Source organism: Pantherophis guttatus, chromosome 2 (assembly GCF_059756535.1).
Source record: "Pantherophis guttatus breed Tessera chromosome 2, ASM5975653v1, whole genome shotgun sequence".
Lineage (NCBI taxonomy): Eukaryota > Metazoa > Chordata > Lepidosauria > Squamata > Colubridae > Pantherophis > Pantherophis guttatus.
The window spans coordinates 44,187,055-44,212,711 of NC_142064.1; the positions used below are offsets into that span (position 1 = coordinate 44,187,055).

At 34.2% G+C, this 25,657-nt stretch overlaps 1 protein-coding gene across 1 annotated transcript in view; it reads right to left on the reverse strand.

Annotated features, from left to right (window-relative positions):
* The window catches only part of ELL2 (elongation factor for RNA polymerase II 2), a 40,029-nt gene that overhangs the window by 12,666 nt on the left and 1,706 nt on the right, over window positions 1–25,657 (reverse strand). The window contains exons 2-7 of the mRNA XM_034440712.3: window positions 18,811–18,858; window positions 10,599–10,720; window positions 5,873–6,036; window positions 4,156–4,415; window positions 889–1,013; window positions 681–774 (exon numbers count right to left, since the gene is read on the reverse strand). Of these exons, the coding sequence (XP_034296603.1) occupies window positions 681–774; window positions 889–1,013; window positions 4,156–4,415; window positions 5,873–6,036; window positions 10,599–10,720; window positions 18,811–18,858 (813 nt within the window). The remainder of the gene's footprint in view (window positions 1–680; window positions 775–888; window positions 1,014–4,155; window positions 4,416–5,872; window positions 6,037–10,598; window positions 10,721–18,810; window positions 18,859–25,657) is intronic.

Consider the following 25,657-nt stretch of genomic DNA (forward strand, 5'->3'; position numbering starts at 1 on the left):
ATATAAACTGATAGCCCAAACTCATCTGCAAGAATACTTCAGAAACATTGTGGTGCAGATACTTATCTATGTGTTTAAATTCTTGTGGGATTACCAAATCTTGCAAATAACATTTGTTTTGACACTTGAAATCTTATTTAATTGGTTAATTGGTATAGCCGCAGCAGGAGAAATATACTTGCACATTTTATTTAGTTCTTCCAAGATATAGCTATTGGCAATTTCATTTTACTTTTTAAAATTAACATTTAAAGGAACTTAGTATCATTTCTGTTGTGCTGATTTGGATGAGCTTTGGTAGGTTTCCTTCATCATATATTGCTATAAAACCAATATTTTTCATCATTATATCAAAAAGAGAAATGCTATTGTTATCTGTCGATATTCCATGAAACTACTTTAACAGATGTAAAACTGAATACTTTGAAAACATAACATATATCCTTCTGTGCAGCCAAATTATTTGTGCTTCTTCTGCAGTGCTGCCTATGTTAGCCAGCAGCAAGTCTTTCAATGTAACCTGTATATACAATAGGATTGTACAGAAAAGATCCAAAGTTCAGAGAAAGTCTCCATCACTCATATATAGATCTTCTCTTACTGATGTTTCCTCCACCCCTCAACTTTTGTCACATATTATCTTATTACATGATATAGAATTAAAGTGACAAGGAAAATACCTGAGAAGGGGAAGAAGATGCAGCCTCTTTGACAGTCCTCAAAGGAGATCCCAGGTTGCTGGTGCTGGTGGCATTCTGAGATGAATGTAGTTTTCTGTAAAGATTATTCACGTTCAATATTACAAAGAAAATCAAAATGCCCTAAACTAAATCAAGATTGTAAAGTTATTTAATTTTTCTGGATATCTACACAGGATGTGAAACTTACCGAGAAAGTATTAATTCCAGCGACTGTCTATCTATTTCATTATATCCAGGCCAATCTTTCTGAACTTCCTTATAAACATATTCTTTCAAAGTGTAAGAGTTGTCTTTTGGATTCAGATTGGCTACCTACAGATTAGAGATAAAAACACAAAACACTTAAAATTAACTGCAAGATGAAATATCTGAAAATATCACACTTAATATCTTGAAGTTTAATAAATTAATTTTTATGGATATTATGGACCACAATTAAATATTTAATTGACAAATTATTAAAACCATGTTATCAGAAACAGATAGATTTCTAAAAAAAACCCATAAAATCCATCACTATAATTTTAGTATGTTTTTCAATAGAAAACCAAAACTAACAGAATAATAGAAAGAAGCTCTGTTAATTGTGGATCTACTGCAAGATCACATTTCTGGAAGACTACCTAACTTGGGAGAATTACTAAAATCTCTCTCAAGAATATCTGCCGATATTCCGTGAAATTGATTTACAGATGTAAAAGTAAATACTTTGAAAAAATAACATATATCCTTCTGCGCAGCCAAATTATTTGTGCTTCTTCTGCAATGCTGCCTATGTTAGCCAGGAGCAAGTCTTTCAATCCAACGTGTATATACAACAAGCGGTTTAGATTTTTAACAAGTGGGCAACTCAACATTGACTCTGCCTTATGAATTAAGTGAGCCTGGACTTCTGGCACCGTGGGCATGGCAGCTTAAACAACTTCAGCTTGTGTCAGCATGGAGTCAGTCCTTCAGCTTTCAGTGCTTCCTGCAAACTGTCATCGGTTCTTTACATACTCTGGACCGAGGAGGGAATTGGAACTGGGCAGCTTCTCCTTGAGCGTGAATTGCAAAAACAGAGGTTCTAGTAAACAGGACGTGAGTGGAATAGTTGCGGGATAAGGAATACCATGTTGTTCAAGATTGAGGTGCAACTTGTTTGTGGACATTTGAACCCACTGACACGTTTCTAGATCATTTTTGGGTTTTGTAATCTTTGGCAGTTGATAATACTTATTCAGCAGATAAATATTTATTTTTTGGGGGGGGGGTTGGACTATTAAATCTTAGAGATATATTAACCTTTGTTAAAGTTTCTCAAAAAGCAGGGCAACCAAAATGATATCAGAAAATTAATAATGAGAAAAAAAATCAGGCTTCCTTTTAATTATAAAAAGAAAAGTTTATTTTGTTGGTGAATCTCTAGTTTTAAATTTCATTTAAATTTCATTTATCATTTAATTTATAATTAATCTGAGAGAGATGGGAGAAATATGAAATATAAATATTTTTATGTGGACCTTGTACCTTCCCATAGTACCTCTTGTCCTACTCTACCTGACTGGATTGGCCTTGATTAGGAGTATTATAATTAGCTCAGTCTGTGCATTGTGGACTGATTTAGTTTTAGATACTCTGGATGACATCTGCTGGCAACTGCTGATAATTATAACATTAAAGTTGCAATTCACTTTTTTCCTGGCATTATTTTATTTTTATTTTTTTAGCTTGATCACTTAAGAATGGCAGCATTTAAAGTTTCTGAGATATCAGAACACGATCCACTAAGTAGCTGCTGAAGGAGACAGAGAAATGCCAGTTACATCTATCTTAATTAAATGTTTGAGGAACTAGAAGCTAAGTTGTCTCATTCACATGACTTTAAACAGGATACTAAGTTTTCGTCATTTGAAAGAAAGTTTGAAAAAAAATGGACTAGATGGATTTGAGAAAAAATCTTCTATTTTTTCTCAATGAAATATAACTTTTACTTTTCAACAAGAAAGATTTTGATTAATACTGTTCAAAAGACCAGAGAATTTTTGGAGGAATTTATATTGCAAGAGATTCAAAAGGAAACTACGGAGAAACTTGATAAGCAATATGACCAAAAAAAAAACCACAACAACCACAAAACCACAGGATGTCCAAGATAATGAAAAAGATAATTTGGACTCTGGTGCTAAAACCACAGATTTATGTAACCATGGAACATAAATGCCTATTTTTTTTGAACTTGAATTTAACCTGGAATATAAACGAGGAAAATTCCACTCATAAAATTAGAGAATGTATTTCACTGCATGGAGAAATTAAAACAAGATATAATTTGCTTACAAGAAACACGTATTACAAACAAAGATGTTAAATGCTTGATCTATTAAAACTTGGGAGATGAATTAGTTTCGGCAACACCAAAATAATCCCAACTGAGTTGTTCTACACATTAAGCCCTAATTAAAATCACAATTAATAATAACTGTTCAACAGTAGATTTGTAAGGGGAGAAATTCATTTACAAGAATGTGAAACCTTTGTTTTGGGACTTTATAAACAACTTATGGAACAATTGATAAACCTTTCATATGAGAATTGTTGTTTGACGGGCAACTGGAACAGTGCTGTTTCTCCACAGTTAGGAATGGTTATGTATCCATACTTTCATTCCAACATCAGGGAACAAAATTAAAAATTAAAAACACCTCAGGAAAATTATTAAATACTTTTTGATTTGTTGAACATTTCAATACTAATAGATATATGGAGACATAAAAAGGATAATTCTAGGAAGACACCAATCATTCTCAAGAATCGATATGATATGGATTTCCAAAAAACTGTTACTTAGGCCTCTAAAGTGAGGATTTTACCAAAGATTTTTTTCTGATCACAACCTGGTGAATTTGGTTTTTAGAAAGAAACCCACATCTTTTAGATCAGGGGTGTCAAACTCGCGTCATCACATGACGTATTGTGACTTTCCCCCCTTCGCTAAATCGGGTGGGAGTGGCCAGCGTGTCAACCCCGGCCTGCGGGCCATGAGTTTGACACCCCTGTTTTAGATGGAGATTAAATACATTACAATGCATTACAATTGAAACATCATTACTGAAAGTCTAGACAGTTAAAGATTGGAAAAAGAAATTTTGTATACTTGATTTATCTTATTATCATGCATTCGCTATCCTTTATTTCAGGGTGTGCAAATAATAGCAGAGTAAAAAAAGGAAGAATAGGGGATAAATAGCAAAAAAGAATCAAGATATTTCAAGTTATAGAGATAGTATGCCTGCAATGTCAAGTCTTAATTCAGTGCTATATAGATGAATTTCAATATGCCTAAATTAAACAGCTGCACGTGTAACCATAAGCTAATTTTGATTTCAGCAAAATAGAATTTTTGAACCAATCCGTCATAATTGATACAGGTTATAAAACAAAGGAGAAAGCAGAAGTGTAAATAAAATTTCACCTGCTGAAGAATAGCAGCAAGGGAATTCCTATCTTTTTGACTAACTCCATCTTTTAATAAGCGGGCAAGAAGTTCTGGTTTCTTGTAGGTCTTCAGTGCCAATAAGTGAATTATTCTATCCTTATAAGGCCGCTGTGAAATACTGTTGTTCGTATGGGTCTTCCGTATTGTATTTGCAGGGTTGATGGGGGTAGACCTTTTCCTTTCAGGAACTGCATCTGGAATACCTTGTGGTGCTTTTCGAATTTGTACTCTTTTACCTACAGGTTATAATGAAAAAAAAACCTGTTTTTATATCTGTACACCTTAGACAAACCTGAAGTTTATTTCTCAACAAAAACTGAAAAAGAAATCTAACTCAAATGCAGGAATACAGAGTTTTAACTATATTTAGAAATGATGAATTTTATATGTTTAATTTATATAAATCATAAATTCACTTCATGACTCTCATTATTCAAGACAAATAATCATATCTGATAATTTCAAGCACTATAATGTCTAACCAGTGATCAAACAGAATTATAAAATTATATTCTTCAGTTACAGCAACATGTAATTGAATGGACCAATCAAAAGCTATTTTTATTGGCCAAAACCTATGATCTCCTAATAGTTCAATAGTGCTTCAAAAATGGTAATTTAAGAATGCATGAGCTAATAGATGGCTAGCTGAAGAACAACGGGACCCAAATTTCTGCTGCCTAACCTCTCAAAAGTTCTTTAAAACAATCCACAATTGTCTTCTACTCTCAAAACACTGAGAATCATAACAAACAATGCCATTTAATCACTACCATACCCTGAAAGTGTTACTGCAAGTCTTGAAATAGTAAGTTAAAAAACCCCACATTTTAATTCCCATTCCACCAGGAAATTTGCCATTACCAGGGAGACAGGGAAAAAAAGTGTGTCCCTTTCCCTAATCCATGTTCTTACTTTCTATTGGTAAGTTTTTCTGCTTAAATGCCAGAAGAGAGGGAAGAGTGTAAGAGCAATAGAGCATGTGCATAGTTCATACTGAGGGAGCTGGAAATTTGTCACCTTATCTTTATCCTATTACAGAAGAACAGTAAGAAAAAATTATGTGATGGGAGAGGTGAACCACCACAAGCTCAGTTTTCAGAGAAAATATCAGATGACCGTGGCTTCAAACAGTGATTTGAAAGTGGCTTTGAATTGGCAGAGTCTTTGTTGGAATCACAGTTCAAGTAATACTATTTGACTATAGAAAAAATTAAAGACTTTTAGGAACAGTATATTTAATTATTTACAAAATTGATCCTATAATGTAGAACAACAACAGATTTCTTTTTTGATAAAAAAGAGATTAAGGCTGATCTGAATGGGGATTTGGCCTTAAAAAAAATGCCAGGTTACAAAAGTGACTTTGAAAAAGATGTTACGGATCTGAAAATGGTTTTTAAAATGCCAGAATATAAAAGCTACATGAAAAAAGATGGCACAATGGATTTACAAATGAAGCCAGTTGATGTCTGGATAATTAAATAATAGTAAATTGGAAGAATGATTTGGAAAATTTCTTAACTTGGATTTACAAAAGGAACATGTTAAACTACTGAAACTGTTACTGAAAAGAGCAAAGAGAAACTGACAAAAAATCAACTTTATAGAAATTACAATATTTTGGGTATTAAATGATGCAATAATTAGAATTTAAGCAATTACAGAAAAGAAAAAAAAAACACTGTCATACCTACATATGGTCCACCCGTTTTTATGACTTTTGCACTTCGATTACGAGACTCTTCTTCTGCCTGGGTCATACGTTCTCTGGTCATTTGGTAAGAATCATTTGTTGCACATACAGTAATTTTATCCTGTATAAATCCCAGGCAACTGAGCTGTGATGATCCAGTACTAAGCAATAAAGGAAGAAAACAATTTTATTTGCAACAAATATGCAAAATGAATTGTCCCAATAATATTCAACATCTTTCTATACATTTAATGGTAGTTATCAACTGTGAGGTACTATTCTGCTTTTTGCCAGTAATATAGGAAAATCTCTAAAATTCAGCAATCTTTAAAAATGTGTATATGGTTTAAACTAGAAAATGAAATCAAATGAAGTAATTTGCTATCATATTAAATCAAATGAAATAGAAAATGATTTGTGAAAGCAAAATCATATTAGTGAAATCAATTTCACTTGGATAAGGCTTTTTTAAAAAGTTATTCCTGTTGTTGATTCTCAAGCAACTAGTATTCCTTTCTGAATCTGGAGGAACCATACATTGATTATGAATAACTGCCTTGTTATTTAGTGACATAATACTAAGTAATCATCACAATATTTTATGAGGAAAAATCAAGACTTTGCTCTGGAAAGTATTTTATTTTGTTTGTCCTTAAAAATAAACCAGACTGAACTGAACTCAATTATTGGCAAATACATGAACATATTGATGCTATTTTCTTTTCACTGCTACCTTCTGGGCTCATTTTTTAATGTCTTTATCTACTTGCAACTATATGTCATCTCAACCATTTGGAAAGGAGATGTACATTAATAATGCTTAAATAAATAAATGTCTTTTTCACGAATGCTGGTCACAGATATTTATTTCAACTGATCTTTACCAGACTGTTGATAACATTTCAGATTTTTTTTGGCTTTGGGTTAAAGAACAGAGTTCATATTTCTAATTCTACATTTCAATCTTAAAAATACTCATTTCCCTAAAAGATGCTTATGACTTACATCCTCCTATTACACAATAGTAACATTTATATTGCTTCAAGGTCAAGTAATTTTCTGTACAAAATAACTGTTGAAAGATGCCTATGTGAAACTTAAACAGTGATTTAGTTCAAAGGAGATTAAGTCAATTAGATTTTTGATTAATAAATTCTTCATATTATAGTGAGGCATTAAAGCAAAAGCCTAGAAATTACTTTGGAAAGACTGGAAAGTGATTTGGAGATTTGATAGATTCTCTTATGCTTACTACTTTTGCAGCCTCAAACATTAATGCAGAAGAGGAGGCTTCAGTAATACAGGAGGCTCTCTTACGGGCTGCTTTGTTTTTTCTAAAACCTCTCCTATCAATGAACTTAGAGGAGAGCTGCTCTGCTGTTTGTGTCTCAAATTCTGCTGGAGTTCCATAAAAAGGACAGCAACTTGCTGATCATGTAAAAATTAAGGAAGGTGAAACTTGTTTGGTCCTCGGATGCAAGATCACCAAGAAATACCAGGGTAAATAAAACAAAAGCCCTGATAAAATTTCTATACCATAGCCAATAAAAAAACTACATGGGTGTATGCATGGGGTCACCAAGAGTTGCATTTGATTCAGAGTAGGCCATCAAGAGCCATGGTGGCGCAGTGGTTAGAATGCAGTAATGCAGGCTAACTCATTGTTCACTCCAGAAGTTCGATTCTGACCGGCTCAAGGTTGACTAAGCCTTCCATCCTTCTGAGTTTGGTAAGACCCAGATTGTTGGAGGAAATATGCTGACTCTGTAAACAGTTTAGACAGGGTTATAAAGCCCTGTGAAGCGGTATATAAGTCTAAATGCTATTGCTATATTATCTTCTGCTATAATCCATTTAGGCAGATGGGGGAGAGAGAAAAATGTGACTCAACTTGATTCATCTGCTCTTTTCCGGATTGGATTTGTCCTTTCCTATGCAATTCTCTAACTTGCTGAAATCTATTTAAATCTATCCTTCATTAACTCTCAAATCTCTTTATTTGACCTGCACTAGGGCTTTTGACTATTTTGAAGGTCTTTGGCTCTTTCATTTTCAACTGTCATTCCTTCATTGACTATTTCTTCATACACATACTGAATTATATCTACTACTGGTAGTAGTTCTTGACTTACAACTGGTTTGATGATATTCAGAGTTACAATGGTCTCAGAAATGGTGCTTTATGCCCCCCCCCTTTTTAAATTTGATTTATATGCCGCCCTTCTCCGGAGACTCAGGGCGGCTTACAATGCGTTAAGCAATAGCCTTCATACTTTTGTATATTTATACAAAGTCAGCTTATTGCCCCCACAAACTGGGTCCTCAATTTACCTACCTTAGAAAGGATGGAAGGCTGAGTCAACCTTGAGCCTGGTGAGATTCGAACTTACAGTAATTGCAGACAGCTGGTGTTAATCACAATGCTATCAGTCTGAGCCACCAGGCCCTTAAAGCACTTCCAGCTGTTGTCAAATGTCATGGCTCCCCCAGTCACATGATTCAGGCACTTGTTAATAGGCTCACATTTATGATCGATTGCAGCAATTTATTGTAAAAAAAAGTCCATTTGGGGAAATGCGTTTGCACTAATAAGACGGCATGATTCACTTAATGACCACAATTCAGAGTTATGACAGTGTGATTCTCTTAATGATCACTGTAAAAATGGTTGTAAAATTGGGTCTGATCACATGGGTGTCTCAGCTTATGACCATCATGACTTACAACTGAAATTCTGGTCCCAATTGTGATTGTAAGTCAAGGACTACCTGTTCAATAGTGGTAATACATACATCATTTTTTTCCAGGATTAATTTCCTAATTAGCTCATAATATATTATTTCTACTGACAAGCTCTGGCCAGAAGGTACCAACTTAGACACCTGGCCAGGAGACAAGTAATGGGTGCATTACTTAAGCCTGACATTTAGAATAGTAAAGGTAGTCAGAAGATGGCGGACACTTTAACCTTAGTAAGAGTTTATTTTTAAGCAGTATTTGGGGAAAAAAATAATAGGTCATTTTCCGATTTGTTTCAACATTTCTGTGTTTTGTTGGGCTATTTGGAAACTATCAGGACATACTTCCTCAACCTGTTATTTTTCTGTTAAAAGAACTTCAAAAGAAATATTTCAAGAATTTATTAATGTGAAATCCCTAAAGTGAACTGGCAGGATGTTATATATATATCTGTTATATATCTGTACTTTTACTTTCCTTCCTGCATCAAGTTAAGTAGTCTAGTACATTTTTCTTTGAATTAAACGTATTGAAAGGTATAGGAATAATATTAGAGGAGCAAAATGCAATGAATCTTTATTTAAAAATACATTTTAGGTGCCTAACAAAGGGTTTCATCTAACAGAAATAATGCCTTCATCTATACAAGTATCTTTCAGAAACAAATACTGAATATGGATTTTACAACTTTTACATTTTTCCTGAAGTTATGTAAACAACTAACCTACTGTGTTAACTTTTGATTTTGTTATATTTGCTTTTATATTTGTTCCTTTCTTTCTACAGTGTTTCTCCAAAAAGAAGGCCGGGTCTTATTTTCTTTTGACCCCTGAAAAAAGGGCTAGGCCTTCTTTTTGGACGGTTCTAATTATTCACTCACCTTGCGGCGGTGGCCCTGACAGCCCCACCCAGCAGGAGCCCGCTGCTGGCCCACTTCTTCTGTGGCCACTTGCTGCCGCTCGCATGCATTGCCCTAGCCGCCGTTTTGTGTTCAGATGCCTGCTGGAAGGCATCTGCAGCCGATAACAGAGCTCTGGATCGATCCGGAACTTTGTTATCGGCTGCAGATGCTTTCCGGAAAGCTTTCTAGCAGGCATCTGAGGGCAAAATGGAGGCCAGGGCAATGCATGTGAGTGACGGCAAGCGGATGCAGAAGCAGTGGCCACAGAAGAAGGCAAAGCAGGTGTTGGGGTGTGCGAGGCCTTGTAAGTAGGGCAGCTCCAGGCCCCCCCATCCCCATCCTAGCTCATTTTTTATCTGTGTGCCTTACCCCACCCCCTGCATCCCGGGGTGGCTGGGGTCTTAATTAGGCTAATTTTATGGGGGGGGGTGTCTTAATTTGATTGCATCCGCTCAAAAACATGATAGGGCTTCTTTTCAAGGTAGGTCATCTTTTTGGAGAAACATGATATCTCCTTTTTATTATCAATGTTCTGATTCTGCTCATCTTAGTAAAAATTCCTAGATTCCAAAAAAGGTAATCTGACACCCTCAAAATTAAAAACCGCATTTTTCTTAATTTTCAGATGTTTTTAAGTATATGATTAATGTAATACATACGCACACATATACACACATATGTTTGATCATATAATTATTTCATCCTGGATTCGTTTTCCATTTCTAGAAAGCTGAGAAATAAAATAGTTCTCACTGTGAATTTTATGGAATATCTCTCAGCCATATGTGTACTGTTACAAACGAATGGAATTCCAAAGTAGACAACATAATTTATCATATGTACAAAACAAAGGGGGACCGGAGATAGAACTGGCATTTTCCACAGACAACATAATGAGATCTAAACAAGATGATTTCTCTAACTGTATTTTTCAGAAGACCACAACAATTTTAGAACTAGAGTTTATACTTAGTATTTCCTGAGTTGAATTCTTTTTCCACTGTTCAATGCAACAAGGCTACAGATACCAGCAACAATTAAAAACAACAATTTCACTTTTATTCCCATTAGTAAATCCTTTACCTTGAAACAGTTTGCTGGACACAATCAAAACTTCCCTGAGGATTATCTTTGCCAACATTTGACAGGTAGAAATCAAAGGTATGGACTTCATTTGGGACATCTGTTTTGGGAATCTTTACAAGCTGAAACACAAACAAATACAAATATTTATCTATAATGTTATAATTATGAAACTAAGCAGATATTTTTTCATATTTATAACTAATTTACAATATACCAGTAAGATTCTGATATAACAAATGAAACTTTAGTCTGCCATTGACATATCCACTGAACCCAAGAAAGAAATGGAATTTAATTCAAATGTTTAATATTTAAATTCAATAAATTGTCTTTTGGGACACAAAGCTTTTAACAATATTATTTTTACATTTAGAAATATTGCAATCAAACTGCCTCTTCCACTAAGAAGACTTAAAACAAACAGAAAATAATTCAAGCAATTTTGTTGACTCTTATCCCTAGTCTGAAGATACGAAATACTACAGTAGCCCTATATTTTGCTTTTCATAAGGATGTGTTTGCAGCGTATTTCCTTCTCTTCTTTTGATGGACTAAAAAACAACAACACCCAGATACCATTCCAAGATTATTGGCTATGAAGCATAGCAGTAGTGATCCCAGCAGATGGAATCAAGCTTGAAAATACAATTGCTCTTACTTGCTTTCTGAAAACTTGCATCATTTATCTTCAAGGTTTGCTCTGATGCAGTATTCTGATAAGTATATGATAAGCTAAATAGTAAGGACTTTTAATGTAAAGGAATATTTTTATACCATAGTTGTTTCTGTACTATCAGAGATAAAAAGTTTGAACAAAAATTATTTCAGATTGTAACTGCTAATACTAGCATTTATCCCAGTTTCCAAATTCAAGATTTCCAGAATTTTAAATATTTTATCTATTATTTTCAGCTTAAACTTGCTGATGAAGCATCCAGAAAATTATATGAACAGCATTTGGACAAAAACTTCCACATAATGCTTAGTTATGCCATTCTATTGCTTGCTACCAATACTATATTCTACTACTGTATCTGCTGTCTGTATACTATAGCTAATGTATACAGAAGGCTGGGGATGATGTGGGTTAGAACTCTGTCATGTGGTCCAATGAAAAAAACAAATATAGCTAGCTCTTGTTTTGTGAATGCCTCATTTAGTGGCTGTTTGTCATTGGTGACAGTGATGAAAAAGCAACTTTATGACCAATCTTTGCATTTATGATCTTCCAGGTCTGTAAAGCCAAGAAAGGCTGATTTAGATCATAATCACAGCTGCCATTTCATTTTATGATTGCTTAATGACTAAATTGCTAATTCTAATTGTGGTCACTCAACGAAGACAGGTAGCCCTTGCTTACCAAACACTTGTTTAGCAACCATCAGTGCTGAAGGGTTATGTTATGACAGCATTGAAAAAGGAGACCTATGTCTGGTCCTTGAAGTTGTGGCTGTCACAGTGTCCCCACAGTCACACGATTACAATTCAGGCACTTGGTAACCAGCATGCATGTATCAGCACCGCAGTATTCCACAAATGCCATTTGCAACCTGCACAGTAGGTTTCCAACAAGTACAGTCAGTGGAAAGCTGTTAGGAAGTTGCAAGTCACAATCACATAATATTGTATTTAACAACCTGTGGTGATTCACTTAACGATAACAGCTGCAACTGTGTAAGTCAGTGAGGTCATGTAACATTTTATTTAACAACTGCACCACTTAACAACAGAGTAGTCAGTCTCAATTGTGGTTGGTGAGAATGGATTATCTCTATATTCAGATATTTAGGATTGCTAAGTAATATTAAAAAAATGGATAAATGAACACTGAAAATGACTTCCATTAGTGCTATATAGGAGTAGCATCTCTCGTCCCTCAAAAGAGGACTGCTGCATTTTGTATCAACTGTGACTTCTGAGTAGTCCTCAGTTATGTCCTTCAGTCATGACCCAGGTGCTCAAGGCAAGGCAGACCTTTAAAGAGTCTTTTATTGTCCTCAAGAAGTGGTTCAACAAATAGCCCTCCAACAATCAGTAAGGGTCCACCCCACACTATTCTGAAGGCAGCCACCCTCAGTCCCCCAAACAACAGCCCATATATTACCAGGAAAATCCACAAGGCAAAATCCAGGCATAAGACAAATGGCAGTCCTCAGTGTAAAGACAAGTTACATGGCAAAGGCAGTTCTGAAGGTAAAGTGCAGCAAAGCTAAGGGCAAAAGCAGTCCACAAGGCATGGGCAAGACAAACGGCAGTCCTCAAAGCAAAGGCAAAAAGCAGTTGTTGAAGCAAGGCAAAATGGCATGAATCGAAGCGGGGAGGGTGGGGGGAGTGTAATCCAAAACAAACAATTGTTCCTGCAAAGACTAACACAGCTTCTCCTTAAATCACTCCACTCCAGGTGTGAGGTGGAGTGGGGCGACCTTCTCCCGAGTAGCCTGCAGACCTTCTCTGAGCTTGCCTATTCTCTGCTCTCTGTGCCTTGGATCAAGTGGAGGAGGCAGATGTTCCTCATCAGAGGATATCTGCTGCCTATCAGCACCACTGCCTGTCAGTAGCTGATCCTCCCCTGTGTCTGTGAAGGCAGGAAGCTCTCCTTCTCCTCAACCACTCCCCCCAATGCCTGAGGGGCGGAGGATAGCAATGTCCTCAGCCTCTGGCCTCTCCAAACATGCCAAAGGAGTTGTTCCATCCGTGTCAGACAGTCCCGGTTTCAACTCCTCCTCCTCTTCCTTCGAACTGGGCTCCGATGGGGCCATGACAAGTTAGTCCTATTTGTAATGTATTGCAAAAATTTGAGAGATGACGAGAATATGACGCACTGTTGCCAGAACCTCTTATTACTTCTCATCCAGACATTATTATGCCCAAGTACAGACACCCAAACCCATAGAAGAAATTAAGTTGGCTGATAACATCATATGATATCTTATGTCAGATCTCTGGATAAGTACTTCCATTTGATTCGTGGAGATATCAAGCAATATAGGGAATCCAGTCAAGCTGCTACTCCTGTATCACCCTCCATAACCCATCCTTTTAAATAAGTGTATATCTATCAGTAAGCAATGCTCCCCCCCACAAAAATCTCAAAAAATATATCCAGAAAAATATCATGCTGAATTTTTTAAAAATGCCAAATGTATTGCTTTTCCTTTCAGCAGAGAGCTCAAATTTTTTTTCTAACCTAAAACCACTCCCATAGTCAAAGTAAGAGTCAACCAAGAATAAGTTGGCAGCTATCAGTCAAGTATATTGCTGAGACAGAAGAGAACATGCCTATAAGTTACTTCATGGTTTACTTGACAAGAATTGAATGGGTGTAAGATTCCATTGTTTATGAAACCTATGTGAAATAGTTGTCTCAAAGAAGGCAAATGATAAAGAGTAGGCTGAGGTAAGCAATACCTGTGTATTTCACAAGCTTGATTTGCATCCTAAGTTAGCCTCCTGCATTCAGTGTCTGTAAGTTTTGTTGAACTACCAGAGTTCAAGTAAGAAATGACTGCCAGTCTATGTAGTTTGCTTCTATACATAATTATATAGGGAGGGGCTTTTCCCCAATAACGTAGAACATTCTTTATGTACTTAAAAGAAAAATTCCCATCTTTAGCATAGTCAGGTCATATTGAAAAAAGCCTGCCTGAGAAACTGCTGCTGCTGATATTAAGATAAGTAGCTATCATGAGTAATCTATGTGTGGAGTAGGAGTGTTGCATACACAAAGAAAGAAATGGTCGTCTGTAAATATATTTTCCAAAGTTTTCCATAAAGAAGTGTTCTCAGAAGAGCATTATTTGCAATTATAGATAATACCCTTTACTGTTCTTAGACACAAAAAAAAGAATAGCTGCAGTTGAAGTGGCAATAAAAACTAAACATAATCACATATAATTGTGACTGATAGCACAATATGGTTCCAGATTTGATACATGAATATCAACAGAGCAATCCAGCACCAACAATCCATTTAGCAAGGGCAGAGAAATTGCAGTGTGAACTTATTGATTAAAATAAAAATTTGAAATTTAGCATGTTAAATAGGTAACATTCTGAAAGTCTTTTAGACTAATAAGATGCTATAAATTACAAGTATTATTTTGTAGCCAAATTTTTGTAAACAAATTATTGCTGAATCTACTGGTTATAGGAAAGACAAGAGTAATATGATCTGCTCACTTGATGACTGATCAATGTACAACTCTGGTTAAACAATAACTTGAATTCACAAATAGGAATAGAAGTACAGAGTTTCATCTTTAAGCTAAATAAATAGGATCAAAGAAAGATTTCCCCCCAAATTGCTTTAACAGGTTGCTAACCAAAAAGTCATGTTTTAACAAATTATCAATATGGATTATAATTCTATATCGTCTTCTCAGTATTGTTATATAACTAACATTTGAACACATTAATAGAGACCTTACATTATCAACCATATTATTCCTACTGTAGTAGCAACTTTGGAAATTAGAGAAAATCACTTGGTTACTGAAAAATCAAAGATATGGTACTTTGCCGTCTAGAACTTACATTATGTTAAAATATCTTCAATTTTAATATGCCTGTCTATTAAATATTTCTCACCCTTATCCTGATATTTGATTTCATTTTGCTCTTTCCCATCACTTAATAGTAGTATTGGTTTACAATAAGAATTATGGTCATGTTCTGTTTTGGGCGAATTCCAAACATTTGGCAATTTATGAAAAATCTGGGGCAGAAAGATCCAGAAAACACTTTGTTCTACTTGAAAGTATTTTCCAGAACTCTGCCCCCAATATATTGATTTGGGTAGAAATAAAAAGGTTTTAAAAAAAAAAAGTTTTGAAAGTTGATTGTGAAAGGACTTGATGAGAAGGGGAAAATGGGAAATAAAGTACTTAGCTTTTATGAACATTGTGATTAATCCACCACTGATTACATCTATTGCAGCCTTTTGGATGAATGATGATGTAAGGGGTGTGTGTGTGATTCTCCACTTTATTTTAAACAATATATTTTAAACAATATACCCCATTGAAATGGGGTTTCAATGACTAGTTTTTCTATATGAAAGGCATCTTTCTACATGCCTGTTTTCTTCATATCATTTCTCTCCATAAGGGGTAGTCCCGTTTTTGATCCTACAGTATTGAATGGATAAGTTTAGTATACCAGTGTGGGGTGACCTGTTTTCCTTTTGGCCTACTTATTTATATTCTGCTTGTCATGTTGCATGTTTGACTCTTGTCATGCACAAGACCTAATCTACTCTGCTATAAAATTAAACAGCCAATAATTGGCCCTGCTAAGGGCCACCTTGACTGAAACCTTCTGGGTACGCAGGTCAAGAACTGCATATAAATATTGAGGAAATAGTCTGAGCAAGCAGTTTTAATGATCAAAACGGTATGTAACTCAACTCTTCCTCATACTTATTTTTATGAAACATAACAAATTTCATCTCCTAATAACTAGTTATCATTTGCATTATGTGCAAAGTACTTTAACAATTTAATAAATTGTATTTTAAATAAGTGGATCACATATACAATCAAACAGCCTATACTGATTGCCATGAAATTTGGAATAGTTCATCACCCCATAATAGTTTATGTTTCATGTTTTTTTTCCTAATTCAAGCCAAAAAAAGATAGGCATTATGTTACATACTGAGAAAATGTTTTCTAAAATCATGCTCTGGAACTAGGAACTATTAGAATGGGTTACCACCAGATCAATCTGGGGCCTGAAAGGCTATTTCTGTAATATTAAACACAATCATTTTAACAAATTAATCACTCTATAGCAGATCCAATAAGAATATTGACTGGGAAGCTTATTATTTGTTTGTTTGTTTGTTTGTTCAATTTATATGCCGCCCTTCTCTGGAGACTCAGGGCGGCTTACAATGCATTTAGAAACCATTATAAAAACATTTAAAAATTAAAAAATTAAAACCCATTCACACCATTCATGGCCGGATCTCACAAGATCGCAACAGCGAGATCAACGGCCCCAGGCCTGCCGGAAAAGCCAGGTCTTCACCGCTTTTCGGAAGGCCAATAGGGTGGGGGTGGTCCGGACCTCAGGAGGTAACTGGTTCCAGAGAGCTGGGGCAGTCACAGAGAAGGCCCTCCCCCGCGGGCCCACCAGCCAGCATTGTTTAGCTGACAGGACCTGGAGGAGACCAACTCTGTGGGATCTTACCAGTCGCTGGGAGCTATGTGGTAGAAGGCGGTCTCGAAGATAACCTGGCCCTGAGCCATGTAGGGCTTTAAAGGTAATAACCAACATCTTGAATTGTGCCTGGAGACCAATAGGGAGCCAGTGCAGCTCACGGAGAATTGGTGTAATGTGGGTGTATCTAGGTACACCCACGATAGCTCGCGCGGCTGCATTCTGGACCAACTGTAGTCTCCGAACACTTTTCAAGGGTAGCCCCATGTAGAGCGTGTTGCAATAATCTAACCGTGAGGTGACAAGGGCATGAGTGACTGTGAGGAGAGCCTCCCGATCCAATTATTATGAATTATTATTCATAATAATAATTATTATAACTATTACTATGAGCCTTATAAATTATAGAGTCTAAGCCAACAGGGCTGTGCAACTCTTTGAAAATAATTAGATGTTCCAAAATTAATAGAATAATCATAAGAGTGGTCTACAACTTTTTAAAACAGCTGCACCTCTCCCCAAATCACAAAACTGTCCTCTTTAATTGCCACCCAATATTGGGAAACAACACAGCTGTTTTAAAGAGTTGCAGACACATGTTACGTTCACACCTTTCTGCCTTCAAAATCAATTCTGAAACTTAATATAAAGTACTGTACAGCTATAAAAGCCAGTACATAAAAATTCCCAAAATGGTTTGAATGTTTTCCATGGAAGCAATAAATAACTTAGATCTGTTTTGAGGATAAAATACATTGAAATGTAGTTATTGAAATCATTAAAAGTAAATTCATGAATATAGGATTTTTGTATGTGTGTGCTTTTTATTTTGCGTTTGATTTAATTTAATTTTCTTCTAGGAATCATAATCATAACATTCAAAGCATCTCAACCTCATAGAAAAAGCTATTCATCTTCTATTCTATATTTCCAAAAAGAATTAAGAAAATTCAGGTAGCTAAGAGACAGACAACAAATGAATAACCAGGTAGCCATTATATGTATACACCTGATATTTATAGACACCCATAAACATGAATATGCTTACATGCTACATTTTATTGTATTTTACCCATGGATAATAATTTTTATTACTTTATCACATTTTATCATATTTTATAACATGCAAGTACAACTGTGTTCACGTAATTTTGGTCACAGTCTATGTTTTATTTAAAGTATTACTTCAGTTCATATTAGGCAGTGAGGGAGAAGTGTAGAGAAAGAAAACTACCAATATTATATTAAAAATAAATACAAGAAGAATTTGGTCACATACATAGATGTTGCCTCTAATTTAATGCCTGACTTCTTTCTCCTAAATATTTAAACATTTGTCAAAAAATAAGTAGTATGGCTGATAAAAATTTTCATATGGATAATACAAACATGACATACAGTTTTTTTCACAGTCCAACCCATCAATATTTCAACTGATACCATATTATAAACAAAATATTTAAAAGTAGTAGCATAAGCTGGTGTAAATAGTAAATATTAAAAAGCCAGTATTAAATGATATATCCAGCAATTATCAGAAATAATTATATAGCAAAACTTCCAAAAATTTTGATTAATTTTAAATTTTTCAATGCCATTCTGCCTCCCGATTTTCAAACTTACAAACTGTTTTCATTCAAAATCAATTAAAAATTGCCAAACTAACAAGAACAAGAAATTGTCATGATAAGATAATGTTCATGAACCAGTTGAATAAATAAAGTCAGCCTGATGTCTCTGAGTTTTAGGCTAACTTTGGGTCAGTCACACACTCTTAACCAAATCCACCTTAGAGGGTTCTTGGAAGTAAATGAGAGAAGGAAGCATTATGTTTAGGGTCTGACAAAATTCAGACATAAATCTAATAAATGAATAAATCAAATGATGTACTTATCACAAGATTATAAAAGAGGAACATTTTCAAATATGCAATGTTTATACGTGGCTTATTCAATGCATAAAATAATTTAAAACAGATGTAGCTCATTACTTAATATAAACTGCTTTAACTGTAGGTAGATAAGTTTTTCTTAATAAAAATACATACCCCTTGAAGCCCTTGAAATTGTATTGAAGGTCGAGAAGGAATTAAATTCTAAAGGAAAAAAAACAAGATCATTAGAAAACTTAAAAAGTAAAAAGTATTTTAGCAAAACATTATAAAGGACTATGTAAAGTAATACATATTTAACAGAAGTATGTTAAGAGATACCATAAGAAATTATATACTAAAATAATTTCTAATATTATAGACTTTAGATATGGAATCTCTGAAATAACATTATTTGTGTTTCTAGTTAAAATAGAAATACAGTACTGATGCAAAACAAATAAAATTTAATTCATTTGGTTTGAATGTAAAAGACAAGCATGATTTGCTATTAATATTAACTAATTCGGGATCTATTTCAATAGCTGCTAGACACATAATATATTATTAGCTTTAGAATGCTAGAATGAATAGCATTTAAAAATTAAATAGTAAATGGCTTGTTAAACTGAAATAGAGCTCGCTCTCTCTCTCATTACCTAACTGCATATACAGTATCTATTGTGGTAAAAGGAAACCAGTACTGTGAATCAAACCACTGGAAATTATATGAATATAATAAAATAGAAAGAATGGCTTTATTGTGAAAATACTAAAAAGTCACTCAATGCAAAAAATGATAAAACAGTAATATCTAATTTTTAAAGAATCTTTTTGTCTGTCATGAACCATAATTTTTGTTAACACAAAGCTCAGACTATAAAACAGAAAATGATTTCTACATACCAAATCTCTGTTCAAAATTGTTTTTGAACTTTTTGATTTCCAAAGCCACCCTATAGAATGTGACTTGGGGCGGCATACATAATTTTTTTGCTGCCTTTCATATTAATGAAATACATTGAAGAAAAAAAATATTTTAATTTGGTTAAAATATGGCAATGCAAATCTTTCAAAAGAGATGATTAAAACACTTGGGTAGGTTTACAAAGTACCATTTCTCAAAATGTTAATACAGCTACATCTTTTTCCTGACTCCTACAGCAGTTTTAGAAGCTATTCCTGTCTGTCTCCCCATCGGTAATTGCTTTGCTAGGCAAAATGTTAGCTGTGTGAGCTTTGAAAAAATAGCTTCCTTAACAATTAAAACAGCTATATATTCTGAACACCTCTTTCAACGAATTTAAATAGCCCTAATAAGAATAACAAAAACTAATTGACCAATTTAGTTATTTCTTTTAAAAAAGAACTCCGCAGCACCTCAATGAATTCATTTCAGAAAAAAATCTATTAATAAATAACTCAATAGCTGTAAAATCATTTTTTAATATTTTGGTATTGTTAAAATTAATTTACATTTTTAGGGAAAATCAATTATAAGAAGTTTACTTTAAAAAGTAATCTCCTCTCTCCTTAGCTTCAAACCTATACGCTATCTACCTCCTCCCGACAAAAAGGCCAATTTCTAGAATTTAACTTAAGCAACTTTAACCGCTGACAGACATAAGCTATGTCAATGGATAGTAGGGGCTTCGTTACTTAAAGGTCGGCTTTATATATATATATAATGCTAAATCATAGTTCAGTGCTGAGTATATGAGCCAAAATGTGTTCTCATCTGGCTTGGCTTCAAGAGCAACACTAGAAAATGTAGGTTTGGTTTTCAATTACAACAAGCTAGTAAAACTCTTTAACTAGTTTATTATAGAAACCAAACTTCATAAAATATATTTCTATCCTTCCAACATCTTCCTGCAGCTCTGTCAATGGAGAGAATTGAATTGGGATACCAAAACAAGGGTGGACAACTTGTGACTGCACACAGCCTCCATGCAGCCCCCAGCCTTACATTTCTGCAGCTCCAAAACATCTTTCTACTCAAGTTTAATTTGAATGTAAAAAAAATGCTGCTTATACAAAAATGTTAATAAATTAACAATTCAGTCCTATGCATATTTAACAACATAACTGGCCTGCTACATCAGGCAAAAGCCCATAAAAATGTAGCTTTTTTAAAACTCAAAGAAGCCAACCAGATGAGAAATATCTAGCTCCTGTTATTGTTCCCCTTGAACTGGTATTTAGAGCATACTGCCCCCAATCTCAAGACAAATGGCCTTTTTACAGTTAGCACTAGGTTTGTACAGTGCATCAACAAAAGTGTTGTCTGTGCATGGACACCCATGTGCAGACAATCAGAGTCAGTTTTTGAAGTAACCATTTCAAAGCAGTTTCTTTAACCCTTTAAGGAGGGATATTTCAATCAGACGAATATAATATATTTTGCAAAGCAGAGCTTTCAAACACACTTTTGCTCCGTTCTATTTAGTGTTACATTTAAAAGTGATTGTGCTGTTTTAAACCACTCTAAAAATGTTGTAAAATAAAAGAAATCCAGGCTGATGGGAACAAGTAGCTGACCTTGGCTACTCTTGACAAATTCTGTTCAGTCAGGCAGCCTGACTCATATTTGGACAGGAGACTATCAGGAAATACTAAGGATGCAGGTTAGATTGGGAAGTTGAAAAAAACCCTTGGCAAGAAAGCATCAGCAAACAAATTCCGTATTTTTGCCAACCAAGCTACATGGACGTGTCCACAAAACTCAAGAACTGAAAAATTGCATTGTTACTTCAATCAATTCCAATTCTCTTTGCTTAACTACATGCTTAACTAACTAAAAATGCAAATAGAGATGTATGTACTCAAACTATCAGTCTCAAAGAACCAAGGAGGACATGTAGAGTTAGTTCTGAGTAGTTCTTTATTGTTGTTCAGCTATTAACAGAATCTTGTCAGACTAGAGCAACTATCTGCAATAACAATTAGATACATTCTGTGAAGTCCTGGGGGAGGGGTTGCCATCTTTGCCCTCTTCCTGCTTTCCAGACATTCCAAACTGGGAATGAGCCCCTCCCTCCTGCAACTGTGGATTACATTCCATCACATAAACACTAGAAAACTGAACAACAGCACTGCAGTAGATTGCAGTAGATTATGTGTAGAACTGCCATAAATCAGTTTCTCAAGTATTATCCAGCTTTTGGCAATTTTTGTAAAATCATGCTACCCCTATTTGCATCTATCTGTAGGATATTTTTATAAAATCCATAGAAACTTAAAAATAATGTTTTTAAGAATATGTTAGAAATAATACAGATTCTTGCCTTTATTCCTAGATTTTGTTGTTAGATAGAAAAATCTAATGCTCAATCACAAGTCTACATAAATCTATTTAATAAATAAAACAAACTCCAGATTTCACAGGCAGCCAACCATTCTCACAAGGCAAGTTTGCAGCCAACCATTCTCACAAGGCAAGTTTTTTTAAAAGTTAACTATGAACTCCTTTTTCCGACTATATATGTCAATCATTAATAGAACAGGCTTTTCTATTGGAAAGTGATTGAATAGTGACTGCACATTTGGTCTGCTAAAATGGCTTCCAGAAGATCTTGAGATTAATTTAAAAAAAAAACAAAACTGGGAATACTGGTATTATAAGGGGGGGGGATAATTCCTTCTCTCCTCCCCCTCTTTGTAGGCATTTATGTTGCCCTTCAATCTCCCTTAATTTCTAGGGCTCAACCAGATTGATTAGGAGCAATTGAACACCTGCCCTGTTCCTTGGAAGCTTTTGTGTTCTGACTAGCTCTGGGATAATGATCATGGCCATATGTGGAAATAGAGCAGTGTGACTGAAGTTACTTTAGCTAGTGATAAGAGAAGCCACATGCATACAAACTTGAAATCAAAAGTAAACACAGATTTATCCCTGTCATAGCTAGCAACATTAATGGAGGGTTGCAGATATAATAATGGATGCATGGTGAGTGAATAGCTAATCCTACACTGGAATATCAGAAATGCTGGAAGACATGCCCATTGCCTTTATTTATTTCACCATTTATTTTAAAATGCAGGATATTGATCCCATGTATACTCAGTGGGAGGGGGTAGCTCCTTTCCCCGAATAAGACAATGACATTTACACCTATGACACTTAAAACAGTTCTGAATACCTGAGTACAGAGATCTAGATGTGTAAGTGGTTCTTTAGATAGCTTGGTCTGTAACTACTTGGGAATCGTAGCTCAAAAACATAATTCTGAAATTGGTCCTAAAAGTCCATGTAGAAACTTAATCAGTGCCAGGATAAAAGGTAGAAAATCAGATGTATATGTATTTTTGTATTGACAATAACTACCAGATAGTTATAAGATAAAAAGCCTTGACATTCATCAAATTCTGACAGCATTTATTTTGAAGCTTATCTTCAAGAGAATGATTACATTTAGAATAGTGCTAATTAGAATAGTGCTAATGTATGCTTAGATACTAATATAGCAAGACTGATCACAGATTAGCAACAGAAAAAGTTGGTCACAGTGGTACTCTCATCATTATATTTAAACGAAATTAAAAGTTTTTTATTTAAGGAGAGACAGAGTCAAATATAAGACTCATGGATTAATACTAGTATTATTTTATTTTATTAATCATTAGAGATGACATTTAAACATAGCTTAAAAGTTTGACAGATTCTATAAATGACATGCATTTCATAGCTAATACTGCCCATTTGTAAGACAATAATAATGTGAAAGTTTCAATTTCTATGTTGGTTATGCTATAGCATAATATGCTATAAAGCATATTAAAAGTGGTTGTATTTATTTTGAATGTTACCCTTTAAGTTAACATCTAAATCTATTTAATGAACAATATGCCTTATTAATAACAGGCACGAAGGCCTACTAAATTAAGGAATTTATATTAAGCTTTTACACTGTAAAATCTGGCTATACATATGTCTGGTTACAATAGCGTTAAATTAAGAGTCTTTTAGAATGGATGGCCATAATAAATGCAATACAACAAATAAATAAAATTAATTTATATTTATTCCTGCTACATATAGCATTTAATTATAGGAATTATTTCTTCCTATTCTATTATATGTTTAAGAATATTTTGCTGCTGAATTAGTTCAGTCAATGGAAAAGCTAATGTAGATTACCTTTTCAATATAAGCAAAGTTAAATCTAACTTTTGCTCAGAAATTAATCATTTTTAAGCTATCAATAGCTAGTTGATAGCTCTATCAAGAACTAGTTGATAGCTCTGTAAATAATGTCTAAATAATGTGCAATTTCTTTTATATCACAAGTTCTTTGAAAATTACATCTTGAAGAATTCAGTTTTTAATACCATTTTATGAGACAAATTAGATAGATCATTTTATGTTTTTCACTAATTAAGGAACCTGTTTATAATATTTAGAAATAAACATTGTATTTAGAGTATAGATTTATATATGCATTCTCAGAAATATTTCTAGACTGAAATATTATTAAAGTTGTTCCCCAATGTAGAAAAGATTGTATACTTTAATTTCTAATACTTCACGTTCCCTGTCATCCTTACATTTTTTAAATTAATCATTTAAATTTTATAAGGCAAATGTAATTATTTTTCCATATGAGAAAGCTGAGATTAGCACACATTTTATATAATCATGAATGTGGAACCTATGTCACTGCTTCAGATAAAATAAATTATTTTCCTGCTTTAGGATATATTTTTAACATTTAAAACCGGGTTAATTATTTAACAGATAAACAGAGCAAAGTTGTATAGGGGACTCAAAAACATTGTTTAAAATTTAATTTTACTTTTATGTAGATTTGGTTTTTCTCAATGTTTTATTTTCTATAAAATAAACTGCTTCAAAAAAAATATAAAAAGTGTATGACAATGCAGAATACCTTTGATTATAAAAATGTTAAAAGATATTTGAAGACAATCATTTTCAATCCGAAATGAACTGATAGTAATTTTAAAGCTAACCAAATACGCAGTACAGTAAGATTAGATTTTCCTGATACAAATATTAATTGTGTTTTCTAAGACAGAGGAAGAAAACTCTTTTATGTTACATTTCATTTAGCTGAAATAGAAGAAACTAAAAATATATGTAATGGTGTAAACTTTAAGGACTGATTTTCTTCTTTAAATATTTGATTTAGAAATCTAGCTAAACTGCCCTAATTCCAAAAAATGAAGGAGAGGAAATGTGGTGGCTACATTAACAACAAGCAGCATTTTCTGCATTGTTCTTGGATAAAAGTTTCATGGTAAAATAAGAATAACTGCAGTTTCAATTCTTCAACAAACATATGCTATAGCTAAAGCTCCAATCTGAAGTTGATTTGTAAGGATTATTTGGCAGAAGTAATAATTTCCACTCATGCTTAACAAGGGAAAGAGCTTGATGTACTAAGTAATTATTCCATATATATCCCAGAGTGGCTATAGTTTGCTGAATGGGGAAAGCAAGTTGACCCAGTCACACAGCTACAGAAGAGTCAGATTCATTGAAGGAAGCTTATTTTGTTCACTATTTTAGATTTACCCTGATTATTATGAAAAACAACCATTAGTCATACGAAAAGGCACAATTTAGAGGTCAATTCTCAGAAAACGATGTCTGACTCATCTTTCTGTAAGAAGAACAGCTAGGAGAAAACAGGGCGGAGAATGGGGGAATAGTCTGCCATCTGTCAAGAACCTGTTATTTAAATTCTGTCTGGTTTAGTTATGTTCTCAGCTTATCTACTGCTCTTAGAAGGTTTAAAGGGAAAGCCCTTTTGGGAGAAGCCTGCTGCCAAATGACTGGAGTATTTAAAAATAAAAGAAAGAAGAAAGTTCGATCAGCACCTTCCTAGAATCTCTGCAATTCAACAATTCCCCCAAGATTTCTCTGAACACTCAGAGAAAGCCAGTAACAAAAGGAATTTAGGCAAAACGGGAAGCAAATTTAATTTGAAATTCCATGTTAAAATACCAGTTAATTAGAGCTTAATCCTTCTTGCTGGGCACAGGGTAGCACACAGGAACTCTA